Source organism: Pungitius pungitius, chromosome 8, assembly GCF_949316345.1.
Source record: "Pungitius pungitius chromosome 8, fPunPun2.1, whole genome shotgun sequence".
NCBI classification, from domain to species: Eukaryota; Metazoa; Chordata; class Actinopteri; order Perciformes; family Gasterosteidae; genus Pungitius; species Pungitius pungitius.
In genome coordinates, this window is record NC_084907.1 from 21,199,189 (window position 1) to 21,226,369 (window position 27,181).

The following is a 27,181-nucleotide window of genomic DNA, read 5'->3' on the forward strand; positions in this document are numbered from 1 at the left end:
AGTACACCTACAACATTTAAAAATCCATTTAAATGGAAATAGTGTTATTTTTAGCTGATGCTGAACGCAATATGTTTTAAACTCAGATTTAAGGAGAGGACTAATAAACGTTCAGTTAGATGAATTCAGCAGATGAATGTGATAAAGCTCTCCAAGTGTCAAACTGACTCACTCATCATCGCGCACGATGAGACATTCAAGGGACAGAACAATACGCAAAATACAAGTTGTTATACAAGACTAAATCTGTATACTTATCTAATAAGTTTGGGGGGTCTTTTTTACAGCTAAATGAGAATTCATCCATTTATATTTAGACCTACAAAACGTTTCCACAATGGAAAATAAACCTACTGACTTTAACTTTACTTAAGGTTTCACTCTCAAAATCTTCCATTGTTACTAATACCTCCGATGACAAAGCGCTCTTCTCAACGGTCCCGAGTCGCCCCCTGGTGGCCAGACCTGAAACCATTTTACTGGCATTTCAGCAAAAACTCAAAGACTTTGAAACGAAAGTGAAAGTCGATATGTGCTCCTTAAACTCGTCACAACCGGTTCTCCTTCTCTTCCCGGTTGTTGTATCCGTGCGGGTTTCTGGTCAGGTGTCACTCCAGCTGATCCCTCGCCTCGCAGACCGATCACCTCACAGGGGACAATGTCGGAACTCGGTGAAATTGACGAAGGGTTCTACTCCAGGCAACTGTAAGTAGAACCGACTCGCGATACAAGCAAATCAGCGTAACGCTGAGTGTGTGGACTCGGTGGCCCATCCGGTTCGCTTCTCCCTTTTTACCTGCACAGGTATGTTCTGGGGCACGAGGCGATGCGCCGGATGGGCACGGCCGACGTGCTCATTGCGGGAATGCGCGGTCTCGGGGTAGAAATCGCCAAAAATGTGATCCTTTCGGGAGTGAAGTCCGTCACCATCCAGGACGAAGGGCAGGCGGTGTGGACCGACCTTTCCTCCCAGGTACCCCCACACCACTAAAAAGAACCGATCCGTGAATGTTTTAGGAGATAAAGCACATACGTGTGACTTATCCACAGTGACTTAATTGCGTGCCTTGGGTATTTAAATCTGTATTTTTGGGGTGCAAGTCCCCAGGTGGTGTTGTTGCATTCTTCCTCTTGTTGCTTTCTGAAAAATAAGTCTTCCTGCAAAGACCCAGGTACAACCATACAATTTGTGAAATATGGTAAGAATTTTACTAGGATCTTCCTTTTCCTCCAGAGAGCGGTACTTAATCTCTTCCTGGTCATAAATGAGGAGTGCCTGTTCAGCTGGTGACAGACGCTCAGCACGTATACAAGACTGGACCTCTTCCACCCACTAGACAGCGCCAAGACCCGTCCCACCCCTAAACAACTGACACCTCCTATGGGCAAGTTCCTCCTCCATGAGGGAACAGTGCAGAGAGGATGCAGTACTGGCGTCTCTCAGGGTCCAGGCCCGGGGCCTGCTGCGGTGTTGCACACTCAAACCTCTGAAGGACAAGTTCTATCAACAAAACACAGATACAAAGAGAAAAGAACAAAATAAACTATAAGTCTCTGTCTTTAACGTATCCTGCAACACCAGATTGTGACGGGGCTTCAGGGGAAGAAACCAACGACGCCACCTGGGGACTCACACCCCCAAGAAATATAGATTTAAATAGCCACGGCACGCAAATAAGTCACTGTGGATAAGGTAGAGACGTGTTTGTTATAATTAAGAAAGGTTGTATTAGAGAAAACAATAAAACCACTATAAACGGGTAAGGTTATAAAAAAACAGGCATGTTGACTCAACACAGCAAACACAGAACACGCCAAACAAAACTGAGGAAATCAGTGGTTTTATAAGGTTATAAAATGGCAAAACAGCATCTCTCTCTTTCTCTTGCTCTTTGCAGCATAGCATAGGACCAAAGGGGAGTTTGTGTTAGGATGAAAAATACAGTAGAACACAACATACCTCTGCAGCATAGGACCAAAGGGGAATGAGGCCTTGACGACGGGTTCTTTTTAAGTGATCCCACTGATTGGCTGTTTGGTTGGGAGGAGACAACGTGACCCCACCGCACTACGTTAGTGTCATCTTATGTTGGACTTGTCATTTTGAGCGATACTTAACTCTTAATATTGGAAGAAGCTGTCGACAAGACCTTCGAAAGTTGCTCATGATGATCAAACCTGAGCAAACTCACTTTCCGGATGACGACTCTGTGATACAGTCGTCATCTGGGGATTTTTTTTACACAACCTGTAATTACATTTTTCAACCAGTTTTTCCTGAAGGAGTCAAACCTCGGTCAGAATCGGGCCACATGTTCCCTGCAACAGCTGTCTGCCTTAAACCCTCATGTTCGTGTCTCGGCCCACACTGGACCACTGGACGAGGACCTGCTTCTGCAGTTTCAGGTACTAACTACTGTATATTGCACTGTATTAGGTGCACAATAGATTTTGTTGGGATTACAACGCTTTTCATCCCTCATTAAAAAATGTAATGATTACGCAAATATTTGCCATTTCAAATATTTGACCGATGGACACAAGACGATTGATTGTTCAGGTGGTGGTGCTCACCGACTCCTCGCTGTCGGATCAGAAGCGTTTCGATGAGCTCTGCCATTCACGAGGAATCAAGTTCATTGCAGCGGACACCAAAGGTCTCTGTGGGTAAGTGAAAAACTGTCCCAAAAAAAATAAAAGACTGAATGTACTTATTAAAGCAAAGGAACGAAACAAGGGGAAACCCTGTGGTTGGTTCGCAGTCAGCTGTTCTGTGACTTCGGGGAGGAGTTTGAGGTCTTGGACGAGAATGGGGAGGAGCCGGCATCAGCGCTGATACAAAGCGTCTCTAAGGTAATGCCCTCCATTTGCCGGATGTTTCTGGCGTATCCGTTAGCCGAACCTGCTCATCCGGCTGAGTATTTTTGGAAAAGGGCATTTCAGACTTGTCAGGTTTAGTAGTAGTACTAGTAGTACTAGTAGTAGTCGTCTAACCTGCATGTCTTTGGGCTGTGAAAGGTATTCCATATATATGCATGTATGTATATGTTTACAACGTAACTGTATTTTTAGGCAAATCCTGGAATGGTGTTCCTGACAGAGGACCTGCAGAGTGAATTTTCAAATGGTTCTAAAGTCATCTTCTCTGAGGTCCAAGGCATGACGGAGCTCAACAGCATCGGCCCTGTGGAGATCAAAGACTGTGGTCGGTGTCACTTTGTTTCCTGCTCACGGTTGGCAGTGGTCATGAGGAGAATTCTCTTGTCTCACTCTCTGTATATTTGTCACTCGTATGACCAGGGAAGGACTTCTTCAGCATTGGCAACACTTCAGAGTTCTCTGAGTATGAACGGGGAGGAGTAGTAACCGAGGTTAAACAGCCCTTCAAGCTGAAATTTGTAAGTGACCTTACTTTGTTGGATCTTTCATTAATTTGTGCTTCTGTAAAAGTGTACTTTTTGTCAATGAAATAACTACAACGTAAATTGTAGAAACCACTACGTGAAGCTCTTTTGGACCATGGGCTGCTGAAAACCAATGGAAAAATACACAGGCACAAAACTCTGCACTTGGCCTTCCAAGCCCTCCACAGCTTTGTGGAGAAAGAACGGCGACTCCCTCGTCCTCGGTCTCAGGTCGGTGAAGGTTTCAGGATATTACAGTACTGTCATTAGCTGACAGTATTCAACAGGTTGTATAATTATCAAAACACGTTCAAATGATATGGAATATCATGATATATATAAGCATTGCAGCAGTTTACACTATGTTTTCTGTTCACATGCAGTCAGATGCAGATTCCCTGCTCGCCATAGTGGGCGAGCTGAATGCAGTTGCACAGCTGGATCAGCTGGATGAAGCTGCTGTGAGAAGCCTTTCCTACACTGCCCAGGGCCAGCTGGCTCCTATCAATGCTTTCATCGGAGGCCTTGCAGCTCAAGAAGTTATTAAGGTAAAGAAATGCTTGTGACATCTCTCAATTCCTGACATCGTATTATTGTATTGTGTGTATTAACTGCACGTAACTTGGCACATGCTGCGAGTACTATTTGTTGACTGGGTTTTTCTCTGGAACGTTCCTGCAGGCTTGTAGTGGAAAATTTACGCCTCTTCAGCAGTGGCTATATTTCGACGCGCTGGAGTGCCTCCCTGAAGACGAGGACCAACTGACGGAGCGCTGCCTTTCAGCGGTAGGCCAAGAAATCTCTGTTAACATAATAACCGGAAGATCCGAATGGGCGTCAGTATTTAATTGGATGGTTTTTTTTTTGTTGTCCTATCTGACAGAAAGGCACAAGATACGATGGACAGACTGCCGTATTTGGGGCGGCTTTCCAGGAGAAGCTTGGAAGGCAGAAATATTTCTTGGTGAGTTGCAGGGCTGGTGTTTGTCCAGCGGGGGGCGTTGTGGGATCGCAGGAGCTTCATGTCTGTTTACCTTCGATCATGTCTGAGGTCAATGATGCAGGAAACACGCAGGAAATAGCTGGAGTCCAGGGGCCGTTCAGCCGTGACAAGCCCTTGCTCTGTTTCCCTTCTAGAGGTGTTTACTGGCTGAATGTGTGCGTTTGTTAGAGAAAGTGCATGCACGTGTTCCTCTCATCACCGCTAAAAGGTGCACGCAAAGTATCCGGAGGTTCCTTAATGTGTAAAACGATTCTTTCATTTGATGGCGTTCTCCTGTTGCTCCAGCAGACACGTACCTCTATTCTGAGTCTCTCTTTACATTTTTTTTTTCAGGTTGGAGCGGGTGCCATCGGATGTGAGCTGTTGAAGAACTTTGCCCTCATGGGACTCGGGGCCGGAGAAGAAGGCCAAATCACTGTGACAGACATGGACTTTATAGAAAGATCCAACTTGAACCGGCAGTTTCTGTTCAGGTCTCAGGATATTGGGGTGAGAAAAAGCCCAACATCATGCTCTCTAATGAAGAATCTCACCATGGTAGCCCGCTGGTTCATGTTACAGCAGGTTAAGTGGGCGGGTCAGAGGGCTTGCAAATGGGACAGGGGGATTTGGGTGGTATTGTCAATCTAAGATGGCTTGTGTCAGATTACACATTCACCCTCCATCACTTCAGGCAGTCTTTTTTTTAGGAGTATATCAAATAGTTGCTCACAAATGTCTGATTAAACAACTGCTGCTGTCTAAACAATTTATTCAACAAGTCCTGCGGACCAAATAGGTTTATTCTACTGTTATATAATGGAAGAACATTCAGTCTTCATAGTAAAATAATAATATTAGGATATTTGTTTGCATCGATTAACATTTTAATCATTTCCCCCTCCATCTGTCCGTGACTTTGAATACTTCGCTCCATACACAATCTGCCAGACATCTTCTCATTTAGTAACTTGTCCATGAACAGAAAGCAAAGTCGGACGTTGCAGCCAAAGCGGTGCGTGAGATGAACCCACGGATGAACATCACCGCTCACCAGAACCGGCTGGACCCTGACAGTGAAGGAGTGTATGATTACAACTTCTTCATGGGTCTTGATGGAGTAGCTGCAGCCCTCGATAATGTGGAAGCCAGTGAGTGGATTCTCTCTCAGGCCTGTAGTAGTTTTTTAACCACGAATGGTTATAAAACAACAGTCTAAATCACCTCCTCTGCCGCACAGGGGTCTACCTTGACGGACGCTGCGTTCAACACCGGAAACCATTGGTGGAGGGAGGAACTTTAGGATGCCAGGGCAGCACTGTGGTGGTGGTGCCTCACCTGACAAAGTCCTACGGCCCAAACACATCCAGTTCCAATCAAGCCATCCCACTGTGCACTCTCAAGAACTTCCCCCACCGCATTGAGCACACCCTGCAGGTACGATGTCATTTGGCTTTGTGTTTTAGTTGCACTCGTTGATTTCCTTAGTTTTGGCTTCGAAACCTCCACTGAATGACCAGAAAGATAAAGTATGTCCCTCTTTAAGTGTCAGGGCTAATGCTTACTTGCTGTCGATGGCCAGTATAGTACATACTGTAGTGTGATACGGCTCTAGAGTCTTATCAAGAGTCTTATCACGCTAGACACAATGGTGATTTGAGCTCAATGCTAAACGGCTCATCATGCAAAATGCTAACATGCTGTTGCTTCGAGGCTTTATCACCCTGTTGTTCACCATTGTAGTCTGGCGTGTTGGTATGCTGACATTTGCTAATCATTAACCAAAGTGTTGGACAAAATAAAAATGTGACCACATGATGGCGCTAAATGTTAAGCTAAGTGATCGCCAAAGTTAGCCCAAGTCTTTGTTAACATGAAGATAAGTTCAGCCAAACTACCTATTGTAAAAATAAAACTGTGGGTTTCCTGATCTGGACGCTATGAATGTGTGTAGCGGATCTCGTGGTAATCCATTGGATTATTGCAGTATGGACCAGTGTTGCTAATCCTAACAATAAAATGACCCAGTGTGAATCTGTAAGACATTTATCCCTCTTGTATTTTAATGAGAATTTACTTTTTTTTTTCTATTAAGATGTATCGTACAATACGCTTTTATCATTTAAATGAATTTATTTTCGTGTATTCTTGGATGTTTTTTTAAACAACGTTTGAATAACGTAATTCTTTTAGTGGGCGAGAGACCAGTTCGAGGGACTTTTCAAACACACACCTGAAAATGTGAATCTCTTCCTGAGGTGAGATATGATGCCATCGTCATGTGACGCTGTTTTCCACAACAAGCGTTGCCTCTGACGAACGTGTATATATATATTTATATTTTTTTCAATCTGCTGCCTGTCTGCTGCACCTTAATGACTACTCCTCGGTCATTACGCAACACTTTTTTGTTCCTCTACGAAGCATTCCAGGAAATCTACAAACGCTAATGTACCCCCCCCCCCCCCCCCACGTGGTTGGCTTTAAGCAGCAAAACCCCAAGTAAAAACCACCTAAACAGTCTGTAATGCGTATAAAGTGTGTACTACGCAACGTATCCTCCTCCTCTAAATCACTAATTAAAGGCTTTTTGGTTTACAAACATCTGTTGTATGGGGGGGGGGGAGATTAGATTAATGCAGAAGAGTGTTCTAAACAATATGTCAAAGGAGGAAGAGGCATTGCCCTACTACTAATGTAGCAGCACGACAGCGCCTGATCCAACCATGTTTTCAGATGTGTCTCTCTCTGTTTGTTTTGGTGAGATTTCAACTAACCCCCCCCCCCCTCCCCCCTCTCATTTTAAAGCACATGCACACTTTCCTGTGTCTTTAAACAGAAGAGAAAAAAACAGCTGTTAAAGTTTCTCATCTTACACTGATGTGTAGAGAGATGAGAATTTAATGAAGCAGGTCAGCTCCACGTTTTAGTCCAGTACATTTTAAGACCTTACATGTCATTTAGCTGACGCTTATCCAAAGCAACTTACAATAATGAACTAGTAAGATCTGGTTAATGATGTTACGGTAAATAACAGTCACATTTTATTGTGTTATTTTCCGACTCATGCAGCTCGATGTAGCTGTGGGCAAAATGCTCTTGTTTGGACCTGTTTGGGTGTAATTGAGAGGCATGAGAGGCAGATTCCTCATTTTTACTGCAAAGACGGTGAGCTGGCACAAGATAGTGACGTCTGCTGAGGAGTTACACCATCCAGCACGCTACAAACTCACTACTAACCGCTTCCTCTTCTCCCTAATAATCCTCAGCCAAGTGTCAATGGAATCCCCCCTGAGTCCGTATCAAGACAACACCCTAATTTACAAAGGACTGTTTCGTAATTCTTCCCGTTACCAGTCGAATCCAACAGTTTAACCGCAGCAACAAAAAAAGCTCAGTAAAAAAGCTTTTATCCACTTTATTAGAACTTTAGAGCATACTTGTCTTTTTTCCCCCCAGCACATTATTACCTTCTGTGTAATGTGTGCTTCGTGTTTTTCGATCAAAATGGATTGCTGCACTCTCTCCTGTAGAGACGAAGGGTTCGTCGAGCGGACTCTTGGCCTCGGAGACGCCGAGGCCCTGGAGGTTCTCGGGGGTCTGTGGAGCAGCCTGCAGAAGATGGAGGCCGGAGGACAGCGTCCAACGAGCTGGGAGGACTGTGTGAGCTGGGCACGTTGCAAGTGGGAGACTCTCTATAGCAACGATATCCGCCAGCTGCTGCATTGTTTCCCTCCCCAAGAGGTAGATTCACACCAGAGTGATGGACACATTGGCACAAGAATAACGTAAACGTTTAGATCTTCACATTTCTTTACGTGGCACTTCGTGGTGTAACATTGCATATTTCCCTGAGACCTCTACGAGACGTGTCTGAAACTCAAGCCACTGAAAGCCATCGCTGTGTCTGCATGCTTCACCAGATTACAAACCCTCAGAGTGATGTCACATGTTGCTCTCACACCTTGGGGGCCTCGGATCAGTATCAAGCCAAACAGACCCGGCCCGTCTAAAGCTCCATTAGATGTCTGCAGGGTGATAGGAATTCCCTCGTGAGAGAGAAAATAACACTTTTTACCTTTTTTTGGGTACTTTTGAAATAAACTTGTGTCATGTGACACACAATTTGAATTTGAACCTTTCCAAACATTTTAGTTTGACCTTATAATGTCTACACAGCACAGGGGGAACTCTTTGTCAGTTATTGTTATCGTTTTCTCCTTCTCTTTTTTTCTGGTTGTCTCGGTAACGGTGAGAGTTGCGGTTTCGTTCTTGACCACAAACTTTCTGAGGAACCACGATAAAGAGACGCAGACGTCAGTTAGCGTGCACAAATCAGCCTGACACGCGTGGGCGTGTCAACGAGTGTCACAACTTCTTTGTCCCCATATAGAAGTGAGTGTGGTCCTGCATTTAAACCCTGGACATAACTTTAGAGTGAGAAACTGTTCAGTATAAGATCTGGTTGTAGCTAAAAGACCAAAGAAGAATTAGAGGATTAAACTGTTTAATCGTAGTTCTTCAGGTTGGTGATGATTTGTGGCTTTTTCAGTTCCACAAAATTGTAAATGTAATAGCCTGTAGTTTATACTCAGACAAAAGAAGTCTATTTTATTATTTTCAATGTATTAAATTACGACACTTTGTTACGGTACAGTAAAATATTGCTCAAATAGTAATACAAAATCTCATAATTCACCTATCGTTAATTAATTACAGAGGCGTTTGGGTCGATTTAGGAAAGGAGGATGCTGTCGATGCCTTTTGGCAGCTGTAAAACGCTCCCCTGCAGTGAAAAATGGCACCACCAGTAGGAAGCTCTCTCTCCCAGCACCATTGGAACCATTTGGAAAACATCAAAGCTCTCAGCTCCTTTGTTACTTTATCAGACGTACAAATTGTGTAGTCGACACGCGACTGATAACCGTGTTAGTCTGGCCGGTCTACAGGAAGGTCGTTAGAGAACTGGGAGAGATGGTTTATTACGTAGGTTTCATGATACGTCCTTTAGTTCATGAAAATACACATAACAGCTCATTTAAAAGAAGCAAATAAGTGTATCCTATTTTTAATGAGGGACAAAGATTGTCTTACCTTATCATCTTAGTGTTTTGTAGAACTCTTTACTTTTGTATAGAATATACTCCAGTGGCCAGTGTTCCTGTTAACACTAATATTAGTAGTCATGTTTCCATCATTGTTCTGCTTACAACCTTTAATGTGTGATTTATTTATGTCGCATGCATTGAACGTATCGCAAATATTTGGTTTCCTATCGATTTCACTTCTGCCATCTGCGTTGCCCTCGTCTTGACTTTGTGCTCTACACGATGTTTTTAAATCAATTCAATGTTTTCAGCTGTTGATCCTTTCGATAAAGGGATTTCCTTCTTTTCTTTTAGGTGACTGCTGCTGGTCTACCCTTCTGGGCCGGATCCAAGAGATGCCCTCATCCACTGACCTTTGACCCCAACATTGTAAGTAGCATCTGGTCCAATTCCTCCTGCAGCAGTAATCACGAAATGCACCCTAAGAACAGTGGACGGGAATGGGTGAATAACACAGTACTGGGTGATGACCGCCTGCATTCCTTCGTAATCTGGGCTGAGAGTCTCTTCCCCACTCCGACCATATACTGGATTCTTATCTGAGCCGTGAATGCCACTTAACCTTCGTATGGACAATGAAATGCAGATAATAATCTGCTCTCCGCCCACATTCAAGTCTTTATTAACCAAGCTGATTTGGACGTACTCTAATATTAAGTCACAGAAGAGGCAACGGGACGGTATTACACTCAAAATACTGTAACTTGGAAGGCAGCGGTGATGCATGGACAGCAGAAAGAAATGACTTGTCCCATTATCTCACATCGAATTCCCTTCCGCAGCTTTCCTCCTTTTCTGCTCTGTCAGAAATGTCATCTCATGTCATCTGACTTTTATCTCCTCTACAAATTATTTTGGCCCCTCTACATGTGTGACGTGTTTGACAGAGACAGGGTCATTTCCATTTTTCATTTATCTAGAAAACGAGAAGAAAGTGACTATGGTTCCAGTTACCTGTTTGGCTCAGGGACAGCATGCACTACCTCAATATACCACAAAAAGACAACACAAATAGCAGTTTATGGTGTATTCTGTGTTTCTAGACTACTCACATGGACTATGTTGTGGCGGCAGCTAATCTGTATGGGCAGATCTTTGGAATCAGCGGGACAAAAGACCGCACTTCTATTAGAAGAACCTTAGAAAAAGTCCACCTGCCATCTTTCACTCCCAAGTCATCCTTGAAGATTCATCTCACTGACGAGGAGATGGAGGAGGAGAAACGAGATGACCAAGATGATGCCAGTAAGGGATTTTATAGCTGATATTTTTTCTCATTACATCACTTTCCTCCAGAATTTATTTTCTTAACTCTCTTTCCCTGCACCAGAGAAAGCCGAACTTGAGGAGTGGAAAGGAAAGTTGGCCTCGTCATCTCTGGAAAGCTCACTCACGCAGATGTACCCCATCGACTTTGAAAAGGTGCGGCATGAGTGCACTGACACCTCTGCTGCTTACTCTGCAGAAGCCACAGACAGGTTGGCGGCCGAGTGTTAGCAGGGAGCTGGATTTAAATCTATGGGTGCTTTCAGAATACGCTTTTTTTCCACCCTCTTCTGTGGGTCCTCGATGACCCGAATCCGTGCTGTTCCTCCAAAACATTCGTGAAACAGAGCTCACTTGTGCTCTTTGTTTGCCGTTATAAATCCTTGGCGCTAAGATATACATTCAGAAGCTTAAATCCGAAATGAAAAATAACACTTTTTCAATTCAACCAGTCCACGTGGAACAAATGCATGTCTATGTCTATGAAGGTGCCTCTTTGTCACTTTCATCTTCTAGCAAACAACAGAAAAATGCCTAAAAGCTGCTTTGTGGTACCACCAATGAACCCTTTATTTTAACTAGCTTGATGCCTTTTCTTGTTTAGCAACTTAGCCCTTGACTCCACACCGTGGAGACAATTGTTTGTGGTGGTAGTTTTCATGCCACGGGGTGTTGCGTTATGTCGTATATGGGCCAGTGTCGGAGCCTCATTAGAACCCATTTGGTGAAGTGGATTACAGCACGGATACTACTGTCCGCCAGCGCGTCGACTGGCTCTTTTGAAGTGGCACCCTGAGCACCCGGGGGCAGATTAGCGTCTATGTCACAGTCTCTTTCACAACACCTCTCAACGAATAGTCATCTGCTGTCTGGACATTAAATCGGTGTTTGGCGCTTGGTTGAAGTCTTGCATGCGGTCTGTGGGATCAAAGTGCAAAGGTCCTTTTTTACCAATAAGTTATCTGGGAGTGCGGTTTTTTTTTTTTCCATATAAATTCAACTAAGTCGACTAAGTAAGCAGAGAAGAAAGACGTGACTCTTAAACGACCCCGTCAGTGCCACGAGGGTAGCAACTTTTTTTCTATTTACGTTTCAGCAGAGGGGAAATGGATCATGGTAAAGAATTTAAAATATAGAAAAATTAATAACAAGTTTTAGCTAAACAAATCAACACAACAGAGTGACATCTTGAGTAATTGTGTCCTTAAAGCTAATTTTCCTCATACTTAATCAACCCCCCTTTGGGAAGAAATATGTCCTCTGTATCTCATGTTCCTTATTTAACCCTGATGTCATGGTTTTCTGCTAAACCTCCGAAAAGGAGGAGAACATTTCAAATTCTCACCTCCCGTACAAGCTTTTTCATTATCTGGGAGTGTGACAGGATGATCACGGTGTCGAAATCTTCACTTCGGGCCAAACGTCTCCACACAGAGGTATCAGAAGGCCAGGTGAGGTGCAGGCAGGCAGAGGCGGTGGTTAGAATGTAGAGAGGGTGTGGAATGTGACTCTCAGCCTGAGAGAGGTTCTGCTAAAGCATTCGGTGACTCAGTAGAAGCAGGAATAAAGGTGTACGAGGTAACCTGCTCCCACTTCTTTGTCATTTGCATCCCTCGGTGCCCAGTTCCTGCTGTGGATAGATGGAATGTGTGTAGGAGGGTTTCAAATGCATCAGGTTGCCAGCTAGAAGCTTCCTCTGGAACCCCTGAAGCCATCCCCGAGCGGCAGTCCCCTTTTTAGTGTTTGTCGAGCCGCCGAAGCAGCCATGACCTCACTGGCCATGCCAATCACAAAAGGGAAATTTGAATTCCCGTGCATTCTATTAGGGTGACCAAGTAATGTATAAGAGTGACGTAAGTGACCCAACAACAAAGCCTGGAACACGCTCAAAGCAGCCAAACTGTGGCGTTGGATAAACACATTTCTGTCTTGTGTTTCTAGCCTCGGAGTGTGTTGTGTGAATGACTCGTGTTCTGTTTGTTCAACATCCCACATGGCACAGGACGACGACACTAACTTCCACATGGACTACATTGTTGCTGCATCTAACCTGAGGGCAGAGAACTATGACATCCCTGCAGCTGATCGGCACCAGGTCAGCATGTTCTCCAAGCGCATCATCGGGGGAAAAAAAAAAAATCTATAAAGAGTTACAAATATTTAGAGGTAAATAGGTTAATAATAAAGAGAGAGCACAAACACCAACGTGCCCCCCCCCCCCCCCCCCCCCCTCCCTTGGAGTCATGTTTTTAGTCTGTGCTGCACACACCTGCCCTGAAGCCACAGAAGCAGCCGCCTCACCTATTGTTCCCGGAGCAGAACTAATCACCGCACTTTACCTGTCGCCTGGGAGGTGACACCTGAGCCCGGGCCTTGTACCCGCCGCGGCTGCAGACAAACGGCCAAGACAGATGGAGGCCGGGGGGGTGGGGTGCTGCTGAATGAGGGGGGGGGGTGGGGTGCAATCAAAAAGAAATGTCCACATGTTGGATCTTGTCGAGAAATAACTTGAATTTCAGTCACTATTTTACCCTTTTTTCATTGTACAGGATCGACACTGCAAACATTCATACAGTGTGTGTTTGTCAGTATCAAGAGTTTGATAATATTAATTAAAGGACAATGCCCCTGTATTGATATACCTCTAGCATTATAAAGTTAATGTAAGATAATCAATTGAATGTGTAATGCATTGAAATGGGCGTCACGCATCAAAAGGCTTCACAAGCAAAACTTGATATAAATATAAACACGTAAAGTATTTAAGATAAAAGCACACATTTTATACCGCAGAATGTTCCCTGTCAGTGTTACATGATACAAGTACATGCAGTACTTGCATAACTGCTGCATAGAACTGTATTTATGCAGCAGTTATGTTGCACTGGGTTGAAGTAACTTTCTTTTATCTGCTGTGTTGTGTAGCTTAGTCTATACAAATGCATCATATGTTATACTAACTATAGCTGGGATATAAATGCAATGCAGTAAAAAAAGAACAATGTGAGCTGTTGTGCAAAGTAGCTGAGGTATATTCACTTAAGTACTGTAAGCCTACTTCAGTACAGTTTAAAGTACCTGTATTTGAGGGATTTTGTTTTGCTGCTTTGAACTACCCATCCATCATGGTGAAATATTGTTTAAAAAAAAAACATCACAAGATTTATCTGACACACTAATTACCTGGCTGTATTGGAGTCTATAAGAAATACGCTGCCTCCTGTCTCCTTCACAGAGTAAGCGCATAGCTGGAAGGATCATCCCAGCCATAGCCACCACCACGGCCGCAGTGGCAGGCTTGATGTGCCTGGAGCTGTATAAACTGGTGCAGGGTCACCGGAAGATCAGCTCCTACAGCATTGCTTATATGTACCTGCCATCCACACACATTGTGTTCTCCCGACCGAGCGAGGCCCACAACTTTGAAGTGAGTAACAGCTCTTTACCCTTTTTTTTAATCACAGTCAGTGATTGTGTTCAGTTTACACAGCAGTCAGTCCCATATAGGACCTGAGTAGAGCCCTTCATACAGCCTGTCAGACTCTTACTGTATGTACATTTATCATTTAAGCCTGCCTACTTTGAGGATAAATCAGTCTGGTCCTATGTTGATCCTTCAGTCTTTCCTCAGTGGCACATTAAGTCATTAATATGTGCTCTCAGAGTAAAAGAACCCTGTTAACTGTCAATCTCTTGCATATGAGCTCATAATCCTCAGGGCATTTCAGTGCGGGTAAGACTCAAACACACCCTTGTCTGCCTCTGTGTTTGCACTCATGAAGTGAATATAAAGCGCCCGTGGCTCCCTTTTCACGACCAAATCCGCCCCAACGTTTCAAGTTGTACCCAGTCTGCGGGGTCACACTGAGTTCTCTATGCTACATCTGCCAAGCTTTGAAACTCCCAACACAGAATAGCTACAGGCCGGATCCAAAAAGCCAAGCTGAGAAGATATCTGGTCAGATAGTGTTGCTGCCCCCTTAGAGGCCCGACCGCTTTGCCCTGAGTCTCTCCCCTCTGCAGGGAATCAGATATTAATAGATTCCCCCCTCGCCAGCTTTCTCGCTCCGAGCCTTGAACCTCTGACAGACGGGGGGGGGTCATTGGGGGTCAGCGGAGTGAGGTAGCTGTGTCCTCTGCTACGTGAGGGCGCAGTGTGGCAGGGAGCTCTGACACACCGTAGCTCTGGTTTCAGATTTGGTTTAGGGGGGGGCAAAAAGGGCTACAGCTGCAGCAAAGGCTGCTGCGATGACAGAGGCAGCTGCGACTTTGCTGTGCATTTCTGTCCTCCTCACTCACAGAGCCCCCGGTGTTCTAACAGTTGTTGTCTGAAAAAGTTGGTCAGCGAAAGTGTTTGCACATGCTTGGGCAGAAGGCGCGACATTGCTGACGGGACGCTGCTGGATGCAGGTCGGACGGAAAGAGAGCCGGGCAGAGCCGGGCCCCTTCACACGGGCCCGAAGAAGCGTTGCTGCATCAGCTTTAAGGGACAAAGTAAAATGAGGAGCTGACAGACGGAGGGAGGGGGAGAGAAGGATGTTTGGCTGCCAAACCTTAAGTCTTTTAAGTGGGAGATAATCTCACGTCTGCCAGAGGAAATATTTTAGTCTTGAGTCTTCATAATTAGTTGGAAATTTGTCTTTGATTCTTGTCTAAATAGATATTTCACTTTTATATGTAGTGTGTACTGAACATACACAGTCCCAGTCAAAGGTTTAGACCCATTTTCTCATTCAATTCAATAAGAAAATGTGTCTAAATGTTTGTATGTTATCAATTAATTTGAGCTCATCTACGATGGATCGATAGATAGATAGAACTCTAGCGTAGATGAGTGTGATGAGATGTGTGTGTGTGTGTGTGTGTGTGTGTGTGTATACCTGGTAAAATATTGCCAGATAAAGTCATGTAGTTATTCCCAATAGCTGAAATGAGTCTACCGTGGTCACAAAAGTAGCTATTGATCTTCTTTCATCACTCTAATCTCTCTTAAGATCGGAGGTTTTATTAGGCGGCGTTTGAAGCGACCTCGGGCGTGCAGCCGTTAAACGTCCCCCGATCTGACATGCAGCATCAAGAGCTCGGCTTACGTTTTGCAACGACTTGGACCTCTCTCCTCGTGAGCTCAGTCTCAGTTCATTAATATATCAGGTATCAACACTCACATCTCAGTCCAAGCCGCAGCATCGCGTGGCAGCGCACTGATGTGAGCTGCATTCTCACAACAACAAAGAGCTCAGGAGGTTGTGTGTCCGTGAGTGGGTTGTTGGGATTGACATTTTTTTTTGTACATTCAGATGTGTGAGTTTCAGAGGTGGCCGTGTAGCACTCTGTTCACCGCGCTGACCCTTTTCCAGGTAGTGTTGCTTTAAAGTGGCTGTTTCCCAAAATAGGAAGTTCCCGTGGAATACACCCGCCGCTGTTATGGAGGCAGAAATATGTAAACAAACGGGAGGCTGTACTTGCATAATCAACGCTGCGATTCTCCAGTATCTTTTTCCTCCTTGTGTTTATGTTTTCTGTTGGGGGGGGCACAGGCCATTACGCTAAAGGAGAGGCGAGTCCGGCGGATCACAGAGATGGATATCTCCAAAATGGCCAGAAAGCTTGACGTTGGCTTAGGTCAGCTGTCGCTACCGTGATTTAATTTGCAGTCTTTAAATTAACGAATCCTACTCTAATGTACCTCATTGGTTATTGTGTTGATACATTTGACCACCGCTCTTGACGTGTGAAACTTTCAAACTCTCAAAAAAAAAAAAAAATTAAGTGCAAAATACAGCATGAAAAACATTCTCAATGGAATGAAACACTGCGATCCTGGGGCATAAAACATTTAATTAAATCTGAAATTTTCAGTGTTTTTACAGAACATTAACAGTGGATATGGGCAGACAGTGCTTGTTTTTGCAGGAAACTGAACCTGACAAGACACAGAGAGTTATTTCAAGTGCAACGACAATTAATGAGTCCTGCAGTCGTAACTGAGCTGCAGTAAAACATGTGAAGAACAACATCTCCCCACGCCAGGACAGAGGAATGAAATAGCTCCATCCAAAAGCCCCGCAGCAGCTTTCCTCACTCGGCCCCGGTGTACGCTGTCTTTACTTGTGCGCTATGCTGCCTGTTGGTTGCGTGCCATGGAAATCCTCCCTTCTTCTGCACACACGTCCTGCGCGCCGTAGCCTTAACTCTGTGCCCTTTCACACTCTCTTCTCCGGCTTGCCCCTTTTTTTTCGAGCGGTGTCGGAGGCAAGGTTCCTGATCTGAAGGAAGCCACACAAAGGTCGACGCTCACACTGTTTCTTCGTTAATTGCCTGCAGAAATGACAGCTATTTCCTGGCTTCACAGGAAGCAGTGTATTGAAAACAGATTTCCCTGTGAGCGTTCATGTGATCTTGCTGCGTGGTCTGCAGAGCACCAGGAGGAGGCAGGGATTCATCTGCTCCGTTCTCTGTTTCCAATACCTCTCCACTGTCAACTTGCTCAGCAGAAAAAAAGTCAGGGAAAAGCCCGGATGTTTGCACGTCGGCTGCGTGGTTTGTATGTTGTTTTACATGCAGCTTGCATGATTTGTGATTAAAGCACTTGTGTAATTGACGGTCCAACATCTGTCACGTGCATCACAGTGGATTGGCTTGAAGAGAGAAAGAGAACAAACAAAGAGGAGGATTTAAGCTACCCTGCACAGCCTCCCCGGACTGTGCCGGTAACGAAACAGGGTGAACATGATCCAAGGCCCTCAGTACTCCTCGAAGAGCTCCCTGCATTGTGCAGCTTGTAACTCAAGACCTACACATCAATAGCGCTCACGGGGTAATGAGTAATCTGTGATCAACATAGACGGCTTGGGCCTTCTGTTCTCCTCCAGTTTTTTGTTGTTGTTGTTGTTGTTGTTGGCCTTGTGTTTTTTAGTCACCCGGCATTGTTTCATCACTACGGTTCTTTAGTTCCTCACAAATCCTTGGCTCATCGTCTGTGATATCACAAACAATAACACGTCTGCAGACCGGTGGTTTGCTTGCGCAGCATCAAACGACAACAGTCGTCCTCTAGAGACCATTTAGAAAAAAAGTCTACTCAAAGATAGCTTTCCAGATAATTTAGTAGTGTATATATCATACTGCTCCTCCATGCACGCTCCCCCATTAATCCAAACAAACCTATGAATGTGTTTAGTTAGCAGCTCTTTCAAATCCTCTTCAACCATCTCCTCACGTCCAATGAGCCACAGGCCAGAGTCTTGAATGAGAAACGCAGCAGCACGGATGCTTTTTGGTTGGACAAACTCGGTCTACTCCGCTGTTATGTTTAAATGTTTCAAATGTTTAAAGCTTGAGACGAGCATGCGGTGACTAAAGCGGAGCAAACAACACGGTTAACGCTTGATTTCACCCAAAAAGTACGTCAGGAATTGTTTTTACAACCTTCGCAAATTTCTGAAACTAATTTTAATCAACTACTTCTGAGGTGTTGGTACTTCTGCTGTGGCTTTGTTTATTTTTTCAGGAAAGAATAATGGAGCTGACTTCAAGGTATTTATCCATGTTCCTTCCAACTTTTGTTTGACTTGGGTGAAGCATGTGGACGTTGTTAGTGGTCTCTGTCCTCCTGCTTCGTTATTCTCTCATTAAAGCGCCAACGTTGGCGGGGGATGGGCTGCAGGTTTCCCACAAGTGACATCTGATTCAAGTTTCTGAGCCGAGACGTCTCTCATGACCATAAACATTAAACTCTAAAATCATTCACATTCTGTCTCATCTTCACCCCTCACCCTTTTCTCCACCAAGACACACAGGAAACCATTACCTCATACATATACCCCCCCCCACCCCGGGTCACTGTATGGAAGGGTAATGTCCCAGATGGCTAATTGTGTCGTCTGCTCTGTTAGGCCCGGCAGGAGAGTCTGTTTGCTGGCCTCCTGCAGACTGTGTGTTGTGCTTTGTGTATGCAGAGCACCGACTAACAACCCACACATGTCCAAGTGGGTTGTGGAAAAAGAAATAAAGTGACTTTTACTGGTCTTACGGGTCCCACAAATTTACTCTTAAAGGAAAACCGGGGATCTATGGTAATTAAAAGCTTCTAATGACTGTCATCGACGGGGTGCTCATTCTATGCTTAGTAAGCACATTTATGTTTTTTACTTAATTTCAACGACACAGGAACCTTTGGCAGCAGCGCGTCTGGATTTTTTAAATGATTTTCCATGTCATCAGCTGAGAGGGACTTAAGCAACTGAAATGAATGACTGTATCAAATGGAATCTTTAGAATTCATCCTCTGTATCAAAAGTGTGCAAAAGCAAAGCTAAGACTGCTTCATTTGACCAAGTATCCAGCGGCGTGTTAGTCCCGTGTGTCTTATTTGTTTGTATCCGACAACCTTTTCAGCTTTTTTAAACTGCTGACATTATATTGACCCACAGATGTCAATAACTCACGTCAGTGACATCATTGACCACCTCATTACAGCGTGCAACCAAAAGGCGTGCCTTATCGTTACTGAATCAGTGAACCCGCGGCAGGGACACACCGATCTCCCCTCACGTTCGAGGGGGGGGGGCGAATTGATCCTGGCGGCTTTTGCAGCGTGGAATCCAAGCTCGAGCCTTGGGTCCATCATCAGACCACTTGGTGATCATTTGTTGTTTTACAACCGTGACTCTGTCAATCAAACATTTGCCATGTGCATGTCTCTCCAGGCTCCAGCATGTCAACGGCCCATTTGTGAGAGGAGCATTATATTGACTCAGCCCTCCTGCCCGAGGTCATTTTCAGTGAGGCGGAGTGCTCTTATCTTCTCATTTGAAAGACAATCACATTGAGATTCTGTTTGCTGTTTTACACGTCAATGGACGCCTTTCAAAGCTAACTGGCGGGCAGCTTTCAGTCGTTGTGTGTTTCCTGCCTGTCCCTGCACCGGTGTAGTCAACCTTCAAAACCTAGTTTACTATTCTGAATAATAAGATTCTAATACATATTTTATTCTCCTCAATATTTTATTTGTCTTTGGGATGGTGTCCTTTCGATTCTCTGGTGTCTCACAGATAGATCATTCCATTGGGCTGCTGGGAGCGGGTGGAGGTCTGAGCCATCTGTTTGTTCATCGCAGTGCAAAGAGAGAGGCGATCAATAGTGATCAGGTAGCAGACGACACTCCCGTTCAGAGAAAGGCCCACTTTACAAGAGACATTTGTTTCAAAAAGGTCACACGGGAAAACATAAACTTGTTCCCGTAGATAGAGGTGAACTGCTCTACATTATCTATTTAATTATGGTCAATCTGCAGGTTAAAATATTCTTTGATGGACAATTAAAAGAAGAAGGGCAAAACCGATGCCTGCATTACCCAGAATTCAACTCAAGCCCCCACAGTGCTGTCTGTGACACACGGCTGGATGCTTTGAGCCTGGGGCAGAAATGAAGAGTGGGCTAAAAAGTTCAAACACGTCGTCGGGGGGAGTCTTGGGATGAGTTGTGTTTTTCATCAGAAGAATGTAACCATTCCCACAACGATGCTACTTTCATTGACAACACAGTCGTACCAGCATTTCTACTGACATTGTATTAAGAACTAAGATGTGAATAGATTTTTTTTTTCCTTTTCCACCTGGTGACCCGTGAGATGTTGTGATGTTGTGGGCAGTATCGCTGCACATCACCATTGGATCTGTGCTGTAGGTGTGAAGGTGTATTCATGAGGAAATGGATTGCCCTTTTTATATTTCCATACAATGCAGTGATTGTTTGAACCATGAAAGATACTTCCTAGATTTAGCTTTAAGGAATGGGGTTTCCTTCTTTGTAGGTTTTTTTTAAAAATAATCTCATAAAACACTTGATAACATATGAGTTAATTTAAAAAGACATAAATTACCATCTGTTGCTTAAAGTATGAAATTATGTTTAGTTGAAAGTATTCCAAAATTTTAATTAATTTAACAAAAAATAGCAACTTCTGACATTTGACACTTGGCTGAAATAACCATTGGGGCATTCCTGCCTGACCTGCATTATATATATATATTATACATTATATATATATATATAATATATAATATATATATATATATATATATATATGCGCTAGTCAGCAGCATCGCGGCCAGATGTTCATGTGAACACATGTGAACGGAAACGTGGCCGAACTTGAGTTAAGAACTAATCTAGGATATGATGTTTGGGTGAAATCTACAAAAGAGAAGCCAAAGTGAGCTTAAAATGAAATGACGATCAAAAGGACCACGTAGATCTCTCTCCTAAAAGCCTCGACTTTGAAGGAGAAGCGTGGCCTTTGAAGGAAGAGGCCACAGCGGGCTGTAAAAACGTTTCCACTGTGGGAATTCTGTCCCGATAATGAAGCTGAGGCGGGAGCGTGCCTGTTTCTTGTGGCAGACTGCGTGGGGGGGGGCGGGGAGGGGGGGGGGGGGGAGGATTTATCGAGGCTTGCTAGCTAATCCCCGGCTTCCTGTTTCCAAAAATGCTCCATTGTCTTAAGGGGCGAGATTAAAAAACGGACATTATAATAACGCTCTGCGTGCAGTGTGACCCGTGCCAAATGTCCAGCACGATTGTTTTCCCTAAAGGGGATCGAGATCCGACTTGTGTTCATTTCACCTCCTCATCACGTTCACTGGGCCGAACTTCCCCGGGCTGCGCTGGGCTTCATTCAAAATCTGGACAAAAAAAAAAAAGCCCTGATGACAAGCATCACGTAACACGAAAATGCTTCATTTAGAACGATTTGAAGCTGATTTAATTCCTTACTCCCCTTTGATACGTTGTTTTACTGTTGGCCCGCATGGTTCGGTCCACATTTGTTTTCGGGCCTTCTCAGAGATCTCAGACTGATGGGAAGAAACTCTTTGTGATCAAGCCAGGATCCTCTGACCTTTTGATCCTGTAATTCTGTCAGGCTGAAGTTTATGCTTTAGCGAATGTTGACCCATATCAACTGCTGTAATGTTGTTTTTTTTCCCTTTAGACTGGATGAGATGGAATATTCTCGGGTTCGGAATACTAAAGTTGGTAGATGTTTAGCATCTTGCAATTTTTAGATCTTAATCTAAAATGCGCTTTTCTTCTATAACCACATTATGAAAATAGGTAAGAATGAGGACATTCTGAAGCATTTCAAAATATATCATTTATCTGTATTTACACAGCAGACGTGTTGTGTATTGTGTGTGAAAGTAGTATATATACTTTATATACATATGGCAGGGTGAAGGGTGTTTGATATGCAGCTGATGAGAACTTTGTCATTGGACACCGTTTCTGTCTAAATTCAGATTCGTCAGGAAGAACACGGAAGCTGAACAAGCTTTCCTGTCAACAAGAGGAAGTAGCCTGAAGTTTGGACTGAGCTTTTTAGATTTTATATGACGAGCATAATGTCTAACGATGCAGAAGCCACAAATACTGATAGAATATCTTGGTAGAATTTAGTGTTGTATTAAAAGTGTCAAATAATCCTATGAAGTAAATTATCACAGTATTAAACATAATTAGCTTTTAGAGAAGAAAGGAGATTTTCACATCCAAACAATGTGATTCTTTGTTGAATTAGCGATGACGGACAGGTTAGTGAAGTGAGAAGTGGTTCAATATTTGTATTGTCATTGTGTTTCTTTATTGTCTTGGAAAGGCTAATTGTGTCATGTTTTAGGGGGAAGTCCAAATACCCATTTGTAATAAAGAGTGCGACGTGTGGACAGCAGATCGGAGCAGTGTGAACGTACATGAACACCATTGTGGTTTCATCCCACTTCACAGCTGTGAAGTTTGTCTCGTACTCACAAGTGCAGTTCAAATCCCAGCTGTCAGCTTCACGTCTGGATTTTTTTAGTATCGGATCATATTTGATCCCAACTCACTTGTAAGCGACATTAAATAAATATCAGGGTTTCCTGAAATGGTCAAATAGCACACGATTTATGTTCATGTTTTTTTTTTTTGCCTTGACCACCAGAGACGTCCTTTTAATGCAATTATCTTAACTCTCCAAAAACTCCAGACGCTTCCACTATTTTATCAGCCGTGATTGACGATTAAGTAGAACTTGTAGAGATTTCTCAGCATTAATGAATCAGACGGCAATTCTCCCCAACAACCTCAACACCAGCTTGAGCGTGGGTTGCGTTTTTTTTAAAATGATTGTAGCGGATGAAGTTGTGTAAAGTACAAGAAAATGACATTTAAACTCACTACAAAGCATCTTTTTGTGTAAACCTATGCTGGTAAGTTGGCTCAGTGATGTTTTTAGAGGAAAGCAGTAACTCTCCTTCACATTCCTTCTCTTTCCCCAGAGACGACTGTTTGTTTTGGTCCATTTTAGTTTTTTCGTGCTTAAGATTTCACGACAAAGAGAAAATGTAGCTGTGCTTGCGGGAAACCGCTTGCAATTGTTTCTAGCAGCGAGATTGGCTCACAGCGTCCTCGCTTGTGTTTTCTTCCTTACAATTGGGTTGAATGGTTTACAGTCACTCGACCATTTTTTGGGCTTCCAGAGTTGTGCGACAGATATAAAAGAGAAAGAGGAAGGGAGGGGAAAGCATAAATACAGCCTGCATATCATCGTGTAGAATCTGAATCCACACACAAAAAAAAACACTCATGAAAAACTCACTGCATAAAAGAAGTGCTTTTAAATGCCTGACAATGACCTCACATTTAGATCATTTTAAATAATGGTCTTTTGTTCTTCAGGCTCTGTTTTTTTTCTCCACAGAAAGCCTCGTCTGAAACATTGGAACAAAGAGCCGAGACACCCGTCAGGCTTAAAGAGAAGTTTGCCCCGAGTGTGCCTCCGTAGCCCCAAACCCAACATAAGTGGTTGGAGTTGTGAGGGCTAGTCGAAAAAGTTCCCCCCTTGGCTGCTAGAGCAGAGATAATTGGACCCAGGTTTAGCCAGAGTTTGCGTGTTCACATCTTGAGCCGAGTTTTGATCTTCTCTCACCAAACAAGCGCTTGTGTCCTCGGGCGGTTCTGACTACATGACGCATTTTTGTTGCATTTTTGTTGATAAATTCAGGTCAGGGGAAGTTTGATGATTGTGGAAAACAGAGAGTCACATGTGAAAACCAATTATACATCTATCGGATCATCAGGGATGGGAGATAGAAGCAGCTACTCTGGACCTCTACTGTGGACTATCACACAAAGTGTCTTTAACACAGAGGACTCGGCGTTAAAATTGCCCCTCAAAGCTCAAATGCCTGTTACTAGAAGTGCAATATCACAAGGTGTCTAAAAAAATGTCATTGCTGTTATTTCTTAGCCTCGAGCTTACCGGGCCGGCCAGTTTTACAAGCAGCCCCCTTCGGGTTTTCACAGCTATCCCCCCCCCCACCCCCAAAACCACACCGAAATGGCGACATTTCTATTTCACAAACGCAAAGATGATTGTAAAACTGTGCAAAGTCTTCTCCATGGAAACTTGAGAACAGCAAGAAGGTAATGGTACACGAGGAAGCCCTCTTCTTGACCTCTGCGTGGCTTGTTCGAGGCCCTGCACCCCGCACCTCTCTCTGCTTTTTTAACACAGTGGTGAAAAATGCAGTCCCTCTGCCTCCCGAGTGTCCACGACCAGACATTTTGTGCACACCCATCACAGCAGGAAGCACTTCATCTGTCCACTTTGTGTGTGTGTGTGTGTGTGTGTGTGTGTGTGTGTGCAATGTGTCTATCGTCAGGTCGCAGGGAGGAAATACACCCTGTGGGATGACTTCCTTGTCGAGGGCAGACGCTGCGGTCAACAGGAAATGACCTTGGGGGATCTTGTCCAGTATATCAAGGTACGGCCACCGTATTCCTTTCAGCAAGGGAACATACAATCTCCTCACACCCGGTGCAACTGGGTGCATGTTTTGAACAAGTTTTTCCTTCTTTTTTTTTATCCCTAAACCTGTTGACCTTACTCCATTCTTTCAAATCATTGACCGGTGTATAACTTCCACTCACAACTTTGTAACTGTATTCTACCCTCCTAGAAGAAGGTCAAGCTTTTTTTAAACTCTTAACTGGTTGAAAACATTTGTAAACTTTCCCTTATTTCATATATGTGGTACTTACCTACTTAAGTCTGGTCTGCGGACTTTCACATCACGTCAAAGTACAAGGAGTGTCCCAATTTGATATTCAAGTCAAAATCAAAGTTTTCACGACATTGACAAGTGTCGAGCTGTCAGTTCCACCATCCAAAACGCTGCAATGACAGTCCTTCAACTATGAACATGGAGCACGTAGTTGATCAGATTATTGCAACTCTTAGTAATCCCGAATACAACGTACCACTGTAAAAGATAATTCACATCCCAAATGCAACAAAGATAAGTATCTGCATATCTAGTTAAGTGCAAACGCTCTTACATATTCAGAATGTCTTTAGAATACGACAGAGGCCACTCGCAGTAGAAATGTTTTAGCACATGGCGGTCGATTTAACATGAACCTTGATTTATTAATTATCTTTCCGTCAGTCCTAACGAAGCAAAGGGAAAAATAAATGGGCGAGTGATCATACTTGCTCCTGGTTTCGTTTAACCTTTGACTGGTCGGGTGTGCTGCAGATGCGTGAGGCCACAGGTCAACCCATCAGACACTTAGCACCGCTGACCGCCGTCTCTGCAGAAATGACCTCTTTTACACTTTGATGCGATGCGTTGTTTGCATTTGTTCTCATGTACTGTGCATTTTAAAAGCAATCCTTCCTTTGTGCGCAGGATACGTATAACTTGAGCATCTGTGGCCTCTACTATGGAAACGCCGCCCTGTACAGGGGGCAAGAGGAGCGGCTCAAGCAGAGGTACGTCCAGCTGGAGGCTACATGTTGCCACACTGTTGCCTCCCGCTGTTTGCTCAGAGGCTAATGGCAGGATGAGGTGTTTCCTCTGGGCAGAGAGCCTGTTGACACACTGGCGTGCGTCCCCCCGAGGACGGACGAGCGAGACACCGATCCGCATCGGGTTTCCCTATGTTTGTGGAGGATAGGTGTCTAACAATTAAACGAGTATCCACCTTTTAAAATTCTGCATGTGACAGACGCCGCGCAGTTTGGGCTCGTTCAGCGTTATTATGTAAAACAACCCACGTGCCTTGTGCTGTGTGAACTCTTTACACCTATAACTCTTATCACACCAGAATGCGCAGCCCGAGGGAGGTTTTGATTCCAGGAGAAGGTGAAAAACTGTAATAAATCAGGTTTTAATGGAACCTTTCAAGGAGATGTTTAAATATATAACGAACGGCGTCATCGCGTTTATCTTGAAACGGGCCGTGTGTCTGGCCGCGTGAGGTCCCCCCCCCCCCCCCCGGGGGAGCAGCTGTTCGGGTTAGATTGAGGGAGAGGGGCAGAGTGATGGCCACGTGGAAAGCGGACATGACAAATGCCCTCTCCAACGGCCACTTCCTGCGCCGTCGCCCCGCGCCGAGCTTCCTGTGTCGGGCCCAGAAGAGGGAACTCGGGTAAAGTTAGATGCCGTTCAAAATCACTTCATTTTGAAGTTGGTATTACTAGTTTTATCTAGACAAAGGCCCGCAGTGTTTGTGATACTTCCTCCGCATTACTTCCTATTTTCCCAAACCACGCTACTTTCAACTGAAGATTTAAATCCTCAATAACAGTTCCCCATATGTTTTGTTTTATTACGCTTTATAAAGCTCTGGATACATAAATACTTGATGAAAGGATTAATACGCTGCTTTTGGTCTTTTCATGAGATGTGTTGATAATAAGAAAAAGGGTTAGACGCTTTTTAAAATCGACATGAATGCTTGTGTGTAAAACTAGTCAGTATTGCGATGTTTCAGAATGTGTAATTCATGCCGTCCTGTTGTGTACTTTTGCAGCGTTTCTGACGTGGTGAAAATGGTCACCAAGACAGACATCCCTCCACACAAGAAGATGCTGGAGTTGATGCCCTCGTTCAGTGAAGACGAGGATTGTGAGACTGTCCCCCCCATCAGATACATGCTCATGTGATTTCCGTTGAAAAGGCGTCACATGGGACTGTTGTAATGGAACAAAGCAAACTGCATTTTGTTGCTTTAACGGTTTCTTCCACATTTGTCTTTTGATTATTTCGATGGCATACTTTAATCATGTTTGTTCTTAATCATGAAAAGGGAGAAAATTGAAATGTATCGTCTTACTAAAAGCACAAACTTTTCCAGATGTAATTCCAGAACTATTGTTACAAGAAAATTCCATTTGCCAACGTTTGGTTGACATTTACAACTGAAATGTGTTTTTTGCAAAGCTGCTCTCATCTGCTTCTCTGGTTGGCTGCATTTTACTTCATCGCTGTACGTATGATGAGGGTTATTTATCCATTGTGTGCTTGGTTGCGGTTTGTGATTCATACAATAATTCAATAAATGTCTATGAAGAACCATTATATCCGCGTCCTTCACTG

General features: G+C 44.0%; 1 protein-coding gene across 2 annotated transcripts; it reads left to right on the top strand.

The window, feature by feature from the left end:
• The first annotated feature begins 524 nt into the window (after positions 1–524).
• On the top strand, positions 525–27,158 carry uba7 (ubiquitin-like modifier activating enzyme 7). Of its 2 annotated transcripts, XM_037490940.2 has the most exons (24): positions 526–705; positions 805–973; positions 2,272–2,406; positions 2,561–2,667; positions 2,763–2,853; positions 3,073–3,205; positions 3,301–3,398; positions 3,492–3,635; positions 3,788–3,952; positions 4,086–4,190; positions 4,288–4,368; positions 4,741–4,896; positions 5,372–5,537; positions 5,627–5,823; positions 6,580–6,644; positions 7,920–8,130; positions 9,789–9,863; positions 10,538–10,739; positions 10,825–10,916; positions 12,763–12,855; positions 13,996–14,187; positions 24,461–24,562; positions 25,490–25,572; positions 26,616–27,158. In XM_037490940.2, the coding sequence occupies exons 1-24, from the start codon at positions 659–661 to the stop codon at positions 26,746–26,748; spliced, it is 3,042 nt and encodes a 1,013-aa protein (XP_037346837.2). In that variant the 5' UTR covers positions 526–658; the 3' UTR covers positions 26,749–27,158. The 2 variants fall into 2 exon arrangements, with proteins under 2 accessions (XP_037346838.2, XP_037346837.2); XM_037490941.2 differs by lacking the exons at positions 24,461–24,562; positions 25,490–25,572; positions 26,616–27,158 and adding an exon at positions 23,497–24,433 and having other exon boundaries at positions 525–705.
• Positions 27,159–27,181: the final 23 nt, after the last annotated feature.

Coding starts and splice junctions, on each gene's coding strand:
- uba7 (XM_037490940.2), top strand. CDS start 659: ATGTCGGAACTCGGTGAAATTGACGAAGGGTTCTACTCCAGGCAACT. Junction 706..804: donor GGGTTCTACTCCAGGCAACT/GTAAGTAGAACC, acceptor TTACCTGCACAG/GTATGTTCTGGGGCACGAGG. Junction 2,668..2,762: donor GACACCAAAGGTCTCTGTGG/GTAAGTGAAAAA, acceptor GTTGGTTCGCAG/TCAGCTGTTCTGTGACTTCG.